Source organism: Archocentrus centrarchus, chromosome 8 (genome assembly GCF_007364275.1).
Source record: "Archocentrus centrarchus isolate MPI-CPG fArcCen1 chromosome 8, fArcCen1, whole genome shotgun sequence".
NCBI classification, from domain to species: Eukaryota; Metazoa; Chordata; class Actinopteri; order Cichliformes; family Cichlidae; genus Archocentrus; species Archocentrus centrarchus.
This window is the reverse complement of record NC_044353.1, coordinates 3896405-3907721: the sequence shown is the minus strand read 5'-3', so window position 1 is coordinate 3907721 and position 11317 is coordinate 3896405. Positions and strand designations below refer to the sequence as shown.

The window sequence follows — 11317 nt, the reverse complement described above, 5'->3', positions numbered from 1 at the left end:
ATCACAATTACCGATCAGGAAAAACACAGGACCGGGCCCGAAACGGCTCCGGTCACTTCCCAGCTCATCCGGCCCCGAGCCGTTTTGGATCCGTTTATGTGTAACGTCATCTTGCGCGGATCCGCTCACGATCAGTTTTGGATCCGTAGCGTGCCGTTCCGTGCTCGTTCACGGTTGCCGCCCGGATCGCTCTCTGTGGCTTGTCGTCAGCTGTCCGGACAGCTGTCAGCAACAGCTGGTTATAAGCTAAAATTATGCCAGCTAACTTTAGACTCCAGTGTTCCAAAATCCCACTTTCTCTCCGATCTTTCTGATCACATTATCACTTCGTTTATGCTAACTTCAAAGACAGTGTCACTAACAGAGGCTAACAGCAGTATAAACACCAGGGCTCACTGACTGATGTCAGGATGTCCTCAGCAGCTCACCTCAGTATCACTGACACTGCTCAGCACTTACATTGAACTCCTTTAACAGTTTTCCAGCCTCCTGCAGAGTAACGTGGAAGTTTCTCACTGGCACACTGACAGCTGCAGAAACTCGGCCGTTTGTATTTAAAGTTAAAGGGTAAAAGTGGGCTTGCATTAAGTGCATGTTTGAATGTGTGAGTGAAACACATAAACTTACAGAACTTTGTAGAAAGGCGCTTCATGAAGTTCAGTCCATTTACTTGGATTAGTTTACAGCGCAGATCTGCCACATCCAATATGGCGGATGTGCTGACGTGTCACAGCAACGGGCCGCCCCACTCAATGCGGTGTCTGAGTATGTATGTCTACGAATATAAACACAAGAGGAAAGCAGAGGAAACTAAGAATTAAAGAGAGACAACAAAAGTGAAAGAGCAGAACAGAAACAGTCAGTTTGGTGACAGCGTTGCTCTGTGACTGCAGACTCTTTTAAACATGACTCACAGCAGGAACGGCTTCCACACATCCAGCTGATTTTTCCCACATTCTTCCCGCTCTAAACTGATCTTCCTCCAACATCTTCACAGGAAGGGAGCCAGGATGGAGGAAATCTATAGTGGAGAGCAGAGAGGGAGAAAAAACTTCAATCAATATCATATAATACCTACAGTAATACATAAGTAATGTGTTATATTACATACGCACAAGTGTGTGTTCCTATTGATGAAGCTACCAAGCACCGTTGGTCCAGTGTGAAAACTCTGGCTGGCTAAATAAATGAAAAACAAGCCAACAATAATCATGCAGAAAAAATGCAGTGAGGTTCTTTATGATTCTGTATCATTATTATTGTTAATTTCCTCAAATAAATGTCCAAAACATTAATGTGCTGACTCAGCAACACTCTAATTAGTGTCTGTCAGATGTGAGATTCACAGTAAAATCTGCTGACTGACTGACTGATATCTGCCTGCTTTTATACATTTTAAAAAGCTTAATTTAATCAAGCATGAAATACATTTCTGTTTGTCAAATGGTCAGAAAGACACAAGCGAGGTAACACAGACTCACTGCCCTCACTACAGACAGCTCCTCCTTAAGATTAGTTAACACACGCGCAACAACACCGTTAAACTTAAACAATAACAAAGATGATAACGAACAATAACAAAGATGATGACCCCATAGTCACATCCACCTGCATGAGCACATGACACCAGAAGAGACACCACAACAGAGTGTTAGTGCTGCATAATTGATATTTTACAGGTGCATTAGTTAAGATAGATTTCTGATGTTACACAGACCCTGTTCACACAACATCTGAACAAAGAGCCACTGAAGCAAAGTTCAGATTGTATTTACCTTAATTAGGCAGCATGCAGAGATGAGACCGCCTGAATAAGATCAGCAGTGAGCTGCAGGCTGCAACACAACATAGAGGTGTAATAATAAAGATGATTCACCTGAAAGAAACTGATGACATTTCTAGGTCCTAGGGTCCGCTCAGATAACATCCAGATTCTGCTCCATTGTTGTTCTTTAACTCTGGGAAATTCCGATTTGGGAAATGGCTAAAGGGCCATTCCACTTAATTTTTCGCTACCTTCAGCATCTTTAATCTGCTCTAGTTAAAAATCTACAACACCTACACACTTCAAACCTGGACTAGATTATTCTGCACTAACAGTAGAGTATTTAAAACCATGTGTGTGATTTGTGAAACCTTTATCTGATTTGTGAAACTTCAATAAAGGCACATTTCAGCACTTTTTATGCATCTGTATCACACTAGAACTGCCCCAGCTCCAAAACTACAACACCTACACACTTCAAACCTGGACTAGATTATTCTGCACTAATAGTAGAGTATTTAAAACCAAGTGTGTGATTTGTGAATCCTTGATCTGATTTGTGAAACTTCAATAAAGGGCCATTTCAGCACAACTCAGAGCTTCCATCTATGTTAGTGTTAGCAGATGAGACTGCGCAGCGGTATTCAGACCCGCTCTCTTAACATGTCATTTCTTTGATGGAGGAATAAGCAGATCACACACTCTGAAGTCCAACTCGGAGCGGGAAGAGAGAGAGCTTCCCGCCAGCGCTCGCTTCACTTTATTTCCGCATTGCATCACAGAACAACACCACTTCCCATTGGGCTATGTGTTTAACACGTCACTTCCCATAACTGACTTTTGGGAGTAAAGGCATATACATACACACTACAGAGCACAAACCTTAACACCCCCACTTGCTCTGAGGTTATTTGCTTCATAACCAAAATGACCTTCTTAATACTGGGTTCCAAAAACAAAACTGTTAAACTTGGCTAACTTAACTGTTGTCACAGGCTTGGTCATTATGTCTGCCACCATCTGGTCCGTTGGGCAATAGTTTAGGATGACCTTTCCTTCCTTCACTGTTGATCTGACAAAGTGGTACTTTATGTCGACATGTTTACATCGCTGTCTCTTTACAGGATTTTTAGCTAATGCTATAGTACCCTGGTTGTCTTCATAAAGCATAGTTGATGCATATTCATAAGAGTCAATGCTTTTAAGTAGTTGCATCAAGTATAGACACTCTTGAATGGTAGCAGCTAAAGCCATATATTCTGCTTCACATGTGGATAATGCAACTGTGGGCTGCTTCTTAGTCTTCCATGAAATCAGTGGTCCCTTTTCAGACAGACTAACACAATAACCAGTTGTGCTGTGGCGATCATTCACATCAGCTGCCCAGTCAGCATCACTGTATGAATGGAGTCTGAGATTTTGTACAAAATTGTTTTCACACAGGTAATTATGCAAAGTGTTGTTCCAATTTCTACCTGCCTGTTTGAGACCATATAATGATTTGTTCAGTTTACACACCAACTGTTCTTTTCCATTTGATCCCTCTTTGTAACCTTCTGGTTGTTCCAGGTATTTCACAATCTATTGGTGCGTGGAGATACGCTGTTTTGACGTCCATTTGGTGTAGGATAAGGTTTTCCTGTGCCGCTTTCTGCATCAGGACTCTAATACTAGTTAGATTGGCAGTAGGAGAGAAGGTTTCTTCATAATCAGTTCCCTTTTTCTGACAAAACCCCTTTGCCACATATCTAGCTTTGAATTTGTCAGTTCCGTCGGCATTCTTTTTCACTGCATAAACCCATTTCCCCCCCACTGCCTGCTTGCCTTCAGGAAGGGCTGTTAGGGTAAATGTATTGTTTTCTCTGAGCGACAACATTTCCTCATCCATTGCATTTCTCCATTCTTTGGAATTTTGAGAATGTACAGCTTCTTCAAATGTTAAAGGTACACCACATACAAGTCTGTAGCAATAATCAATATTTGTTAACACCTGATCATTGATTTCCTCATCCATCACATATTCATTCAGGTAACTTGGTTTCTTCCTTACCCTAGAGGGATAGCCTGTTGTGGCTGGTCCTGTGTCACTGATAGTATCAGTTTTGCTGTTCGACTCCAATAAGGAGACGGGATCCTGATTTTGTTCAGGTGTCTTAGGCTCTTCTGTCTCTTTCCTGGACCTGTTTTGTATGTCAAACTCATCTTCTGGTATTAAATCAGTTTGTGTCTGTTGCTCTACCACCTTTTTGGACACAAACTTCACTAGTCTGTGTTTTTGAACTTTTCCTTTGTGTGGAAAATAGATTAGGTAGGCTGGGCTATTTTTGTCATATCCCACAAAAATTCCCTCCTCACATTTTGAGTCTAGTTTTCCCTTGTCTTGTTTGTAAGCGTAACAGGCTGAACCAAACTTCTGCATTCTGGATAGATTTGGTCTTTTACCGCTCACCTTTTGGTAAGGGGTTTGCCCTGTACGTCTGTTAAAACATCTATTTCTTATTATGGCAGCTGTCTGAACCGCGTAAACCCACAATGTTTTAGGTAAGTCGCTCTCTATCAGCATGCACCTTGCCATGTCGAACAGTGTGCGCCAATTTCGCTCGGCTGTGCCGTTCTGGTGCGGCGAGTATGGCGCTGAGGTCTCATGTTTGATGCCATTTTTGTTCAATAGTGCTTGATAACACTTTCCGGTAAACTCTGTGCCATTATCAGACCGTATACACTTAATCTTGCCGTACGGTGCTGTGTCTGCAATAAACTTTTCTGTTGCTTGCGTAGTGTCACTCTTATGTTTTAGAAAGTACACAAAAACTGCACTGGAAAAATCATCCGTGAATGATAACACAAATCTGTAACCTTCAGTAGACTCTGGGTCTATTGGTCCAGCTAAATCTGTGTGAACCAGTTCTAATGCAGCTTTAGCTCTCTTGTCTGGTTCCCTGTTTCTCCATTGAGTGAACTTTCCTTTAATACACACTTCACATTGCTTCACCTGTTTATCACTGTTACCCTTAATGTTCATTCCTTCAACAACATCCTGTAAATTTTGTTTGTCATCGTAATTACAATGTCCCAAAATTTTGTGCCATGTTTGGATATCATAAGAACCCTTACACTCATCTTCCCATTCATTACTCACAGTTTGTAGATAGTACAGTCTATTGTACTCTTTGATGGGAAACTTTGTTCCATCTTGATGTTTCAGAACATCTTCTCCCTGTTTGAAAGTTACTGTTGCACCATTGTTAGTAGCTGCTTTCACAGAAAATATGTCCTGTGGATAAGAGGGGATGTACAGCGCCTGTTTTAGGATCGTCTTGCAATGTCGCCCTCTGCTGTCCATCAAAGTCACCTCTGCCTCTCCTCTTCTTTTCGCTACTCCTTTGCATCGGGTGCCGTCAGCCAGTTCAATGCAGTGTGTCTCGGGTTTAAAGTTGTCGTCAAATCTTTTAAATCTTCCAAGGTCTGTGATGATGTGCGAGGTCGCTCCCGTGTCCACCATCAAACCTTTACCATACCTCCCGTGTCCATACCTCCTGGTTTTCTTCGCTCAGCCGAAAAGCATATTCCTTGTCATCCTCTTCATCAGTAGCTTTCCGCGCCTCATCCAGTCGCTGTTTTCTCCTGCACATTTCCTCTCGGTGTGTGGTGCTTTTGCAGAAGTTGCACCATTTCTTGCGGTGGCATGCTTTAGCTTTGTGCCCCTTTTGTCCGCATCTGAAGCACACTAAGTCGGCGCCATCTGCTCTTCGTTCACCCACACCTATCTGTGCATACTTCGTGCCTGACTGTGCTCGCGCTTTCATGACGTTGTCCTCCGTCGCCACCGCGCGCATTTTTTCGGTGTCCTCATAACTCCTTAATTTACATTTAAAGTCAGTGAATGTCATTGAAGTTTCGTTTTGTGTGACATGGATGATAAATGGTTTGAATGACTCCGGTAGTCCTTTCATAATCATAGCAATGAGCAGGCCATCACTCAAAGTTTCTTCAGCGTTTCTTAATGCTGTAATGGCGGCTTCCGCTCTCAAAACATAGTCTGTCACACTCTCGCTGTTAGCTTTCTGTAGCGAAGTCAGTTCTGTATATAGGCTGATAACACGGGGCTTACCCTTTCCGGCATAAAAGTCTCTTAGAATCCTTAAAGCCTTTCTTCCGTTGTCGGCAGCTTCACGCATTACTAGCGATAGACTGCCATCGAGGAACTGGATAAGCTCTGCGTATGCGTCCGCATTTTTTTGTGTCGTCTCCGTCTTCCTCTTCCCATTCTTCTTCGGGCTTTAAAATAACCTCCTTTAAGCCTTGCAGTCGAAGGTGTCCTAAAAACTTTGTCTCCCATAATTCGTACTTCTCAACATCTCCATCAAAAACTAGCCGTGACCAGCGATTGCTCGTTTCTGTGGTCCTCCGGCTCATGGCGTCCTTTTAGCTTTAGCACTTATCTTCGCCGGGCACGCAGTACGTTGCGACTTTTCTCGGCGGTACCTGCCGTTAACTTCAGGTGCTCATTCTCGTTCTTGCCTGGGTCTCGTATCGGGACTGGGCCCATAACCTGTTAGCAGATGAGACTGCGCAGCGGTATTCAGACCCGTTCTCTTAACATGTCATTTCTTTGATGGAGGAATAAGCAGATCACACACTCTGAAGTCCAACTCGGAGCGGGCAGAGAGAGAGCTTCCCGCCAGCGCTCGCTTCACTTTATTTCCGCATTGCATCACAGAAAAACACCACTTCCCATTGGGCTATGTGTTTAACACGTCACTTCCCATAACTGACTTTTGGGAGTAAAGGCATATACATACACACTACAGAGCACAAACCTTAACAGTTAGCTAATATGACGTAGCTAATGTGCTATAAGCTAACTCCACCGCCACAATCTCACATTCTGAATAAAAACAACAAATAAAGCAGTTACCTTAATTATCTCCTAACAGGACAAGTTTACTGAACAGGTAACGCTATGAATTAAGCACATTTAACAGAACTGTTTACAGTTCTTACCGTAGAGAAGCGCTGCCGTCCACTCCCTGCTTTCTGTGTGAGAGCAGCCGGTAACTTTTGAAAAAAAAAAAACTGAGGAACAACTGAGGAACAGCCTGGGCGGATCGGCTGACTTGAGGGCGGGTCCGCCCCGGAATGCTTTGCTATCTGGGCTGCCTCCTCACTCTGAGCTGTTAGTATTTGTTTGGGTGTGCGCCCGGTCAACTTGACCAGGACCGATAAACAGGAAACGGGGGCTTGGAAGGGACAAACTACCTGCCACTCGCTTTTGCTTTATTAAAGGTTGCCGAGAGATATTCAACAGTTTCACTCGGAAAGAAAGTCAAGCCCAAATAGGCAACTCCACGTTCAAAAACAAGCCCAAAAAACTGCAACCCGCGACTTTAGACAAAAAATAAGCCCAAAGTGACTTATAATGAGTGGACTTGGCAACACTGCTGGGCACTAACTTGTACGTTAGTGATTTTCATTCATGCGCGTTCACGTGTGGATTCCTTCGAGTTGCGCTTCTGCGCGCGCGTTCTTGTGACGTTTCAGACATAATTTCTTTGCGGGTTCTAATGTCTTTCATGTGTCCGCGTATGACGTCACGAAAAGAAGGTTTAAATTCTATGCCGGACACTCTGAACTCACGAAAGAAAGATTGAAACGGAGGAGATATAACTTGTCAACAATGAAAGAACACGAAGCTGAAACTCCAACCGTGGTCACAGCAGAGGACCTCTTACCAGCTATTAATGGCTTCTTTGAGAAGCTCTCTGAAGTACAGTGGGACATGATAGAAAATGGTGCTTGGGACTCAGATGTTAAAGCACTTCTGGCTGATCCGATTTCTGAACTCATTCAGATCTCCTCTGCCAAAATCCAGAGATTTGTTCTGCCTCTGATTCAAAGCCAGACGGTCAGGGGAGAAAGCCCAGAAGATGTAAGATCTGCAGCATCCTGCCCTTCAAAGCCAGCATCTGCTTTGAGTACAGCAGAGCAGAGCATCTTTCTGGAAGAAAGCTCTGCTACATCCAGTAACTCAGTTCCTACATCACAGCTGAGGATCAACTTATCGCCGGAAAAAAGCTCTGCTAGGTCCAGACGCTCTGCAGCACGATTGAGGTCAGAGAGCATGTCTCTGGCAGAAAGCTCTGCTACATCCAGTAACTCAGTTCCTACATCACAGCCGAGGATCAACTTATCGCCGGAAAAAAGCTCTGCTAGGTCCAGACACTCTGCAGCACGATTGAGGTCCGAGAGCATGTCTCTGGCAGAAAGCTCTGCTACATCCAGTAACTCAGTTCCTACATCACAGCCGAGGATCAACTTATCGCCGGAAAAAAGCTCTGCTAGGTCCAGACGCTCTGCAGCACGATTGAGGTCTGAGAGCATGTCTCTGGCAGAAAGCTCTGCTACATCCAGTAACTCAGTTCCTACATCACTGCCTAGGATCGGATTATTGCCACTAAAAGCTCTGATGAGATCTGCTATATTGTAAGTCAGCATAGAGATAAACACAACATCAACACAAACACCTCGTTTCAAGCTCCATCACTGGAACTAAAGTGTTTCCTAATTTCTCATACTCATATTTTCTCTTACAGAAATGTTTGCCAGAGATTAATGAGAGTTAAACGTGCCATTGAAAAGACAGGGAGTCAGAGGAACAGTGAAGACAAGAAAATCTTAACAGATTTTGTGCTGGAGAGCTGCAAAGATGAAGTCACCCTGCAGTGGCTGAAAGAAAACCCTGAGTCTGACACCTTCTTCAAATATGTAGACAAATTTTTCGACACTGTTAAATTCCTGGAAGAAAAGATTAAGGAGGAAGAAAAGAAAAACCACTCCAACATCATTGACATTACCTTTGTGGCACATGGATCGATCAAAGACTCCATGATGTCAGCCAGCTCTCTGCTTCAGCCCGGAATCACTGATGTGCTCCTGTATTCTCCCTGGAACTGTGCCATTAGTGGTAAAATAGCATACTGCGTGGCTACGGGACGCATGAAGCCTCGGCACAGAAAGTTTTGCTGTCTCAAGCCTGTTTGGAAATGCCGCTTCTGCCCCCGCTGCTGCCACTGCCCCCGCTGTTACTTCCGTAACAAAAAACGCTGCAAAATTCCTAATGCAGGCCATCAACCCACCAAACTTCCAGATGAGTGGAACTCCATGAAGAAGGCTGGAGACAAAAAGATTCCCAACATCAGCCTGAGTTCGCTGCAACCTGAAGATGGTGCATGGAAAGAAATTGAGAGGCTTGAGACTCAGTACGGTAAAGCTGGGAGAAACCGCATCGTCATCCCGTTCCTCCTCCCAGATAACAGCAAAAAAAGAGTCCCCTTCTCTATTTTCACCATGGCTCTATCTGAGGTGCTCCTGTTCTCCAGGTTTGAAGCCACCCTCCATCTCGCTGCCTGTCTGAGCAGACGTAGAAACATGAAGATTGATGAGGATGCTCTGAACGAGCAGTACGCCTGCTCCATTGATGACACTATAATGATGTATAAAGCGGACTTGCCACTACATAAGCCTGATGACCTGTTTAGAGCTTTTAAAACTCTATTCGGTTAGACAGCATGTCTTTTCTCTCCCCTCAGCCCAACCGGTCGCGGTAGATGACCGCCCCTCCCTGAGCCTGGTTCTGCTGGAGGTTTCTTCCTGTTAAAAGGGAGTTGTTCCTCCCCACCGTCGCCGAGTGCTTGCTCATAGGGGATCATTGATTGTTGGGATTTCTCTCTGGTACTGTAGAGAGTACCAGAGAGAAAGATGTTTCGTACTGTAGAGTCTTTACCCTACAGTAGAAACATCTTAAGGAGACGGGTTCTTTTAATTTGGTGCTTTTTAATCTTGAGTTGAACTGTTTTAAAATTGGCATCAATAAAAAAAATAAATTAAAAAAAAATATTTTTCTTATTTTTTTTCTTGTGTTGTCAAATATGAAAAAAGTGTTGCATATGTGCATTAGTCATTGTTCCTGTATTTTACGGTATTAGAGCATTACAATAGACTGTTGTGATTTTGCACTCTAATCATAAAATATTTAATTCAACATGCAACAAAAATTCCAAAGAACACATTCTAAGTTTAAGATTAAGATAGTGTTTATTCGTCACATGCACAGTTATACACAGTACAATGCACAGTGAAATGTATTTTGTACCTGCAACCATATATACACACACATATAAATAAGAAGAATAAAAATAAAAATAAGTAATTCACACTATACTCTATATACTATACACACTTTTACGTGAAATTATAGATTATAGATTATAATATTTACATAGTGCAATAATAGTCCAGTTAGGGCTCAGAGTTGAGCAGACGGATGGCTTGTGGGTAAAAACTCTTCTTCAACCTTTCAGTCTTAGCCCTCAGGCAGCGGTAACGCCGGCCTGATGGGAGCAGGGAGAAGAGAGAGTGTCCGGGGTGGCTGGGCTGTTTTAGGATCTTCATGGCCCTCAGCCTGCACTGCTTGGTGTAAATGTCCTGCAGGTTGGGGAGGGTGGTTCTGATGGTCCGTTCAGCTGAACGAACCACCCTTTTTAGGGCCATGAAGTCCTGCTTGGTGCAGTTTCCCATCCAGGTGGTGATGCTCCCACGCACGATGCTCTCGATGGTGCAGGTGTAAAAGTTCCTGAGCACCTTGAGTGGGAGCTTGAAGTCTCTCAGCCGCCTGAGGAGGTAGAGACGCTGTCTGGCCTTCTTCACAGTGATGTTAATGTGATGAGTCCAGGACAGGTCCTGTGAGATGGTCACTCCCAGGTATTTGAAAGTGTCCACTCTTTCCACCTCAGCACCACTGATGACAAGTGGATGGTAGTCCCTCTGCTGCTTCCTGCTGAAGTCCACGATCAGTTCCTTCGTTTTGCTGACGTTGAGCAGGAGGTGGTTCTCCTGGCACCAGTTCTCCAGGCGGGAGACCTCTCTCCTGTAGGCTGTCTCCTCATTGTGGAAGATTAGTCCCACAACAGTAGTGTCGTCAGCAAACTTGATGATGACGTTGGACTCTGACGTGGCCTCGCAGTCATGGGTGTACAGTGAGTACAGCAGAGGGCTGAGCACACAGCCTTGGGGGGATACAGTGTTGAGGGTGAGGGAGGATGAGGTGAGGTGACCCACTCGTACCACCTGTGGTCTGCTGGTCAGGAAGCTGTGAACCCACCTGCACAGTGATGGGCCCAGGCCCAGGTCCAGCAGCTTAGAGACCAGCCTGGAGGGAACTATGGTGTTGAATGCTGAGCTGTAATCTACAAACAGCACTCTCACATAGTCCCCTTACCAGTGTCTATGTGTGAAAGGGTCTTGTGGAGGAGGAAGGATATGGCGTCGTCTGTGGATCTGTCTGGCCGGTATGCAAACTGTAGTGGGTCGAGGGTGGTGGGCAGTGAGGAGGTGATGAATGTCTTGATGAGTCTCTCAAAACACTTCATCACCACAGAGGTGAGTGCTATGGGCCTGAAGTCATTGGGGCTGCTGGGGTGTGGTTTCTTTGGGACAGGGACTATGATGGACTTTTTAAAGCAGGTGGGAATCACACACAGTTTCAGTGAGAGG

General features: G+C 44.4%; 1 protein-coding gene across 1 annotated transcript; it reads left to right on the top strand.

Moving 5' to 3' along the window:
* The first annotated feature begins 8181 nt into the window (after nucleotides 1-8181).
* On the top strand, nucleotides 8182-9617 carry LOC115785251 (uncharacterized). The gene is made up of 2 exons (XM_030736782.1): nucleotides 8182-8248; nucleotides 8359-9617. Exons 1-2 carry the CDS (start codon nucleotides 8232-8234, stop codon nucleotides 9326-9328), a joined length of 987 nt encoding a protein of 328 aa, XP_030592642.1. The 5' UTR covers nucleotides 8182-8231; the 3' UTR covers nucleotides 9329-9617.
* The last annotated feature ends 1700 nt before the right edge of the window (nucleotides 9618-11317 follow it).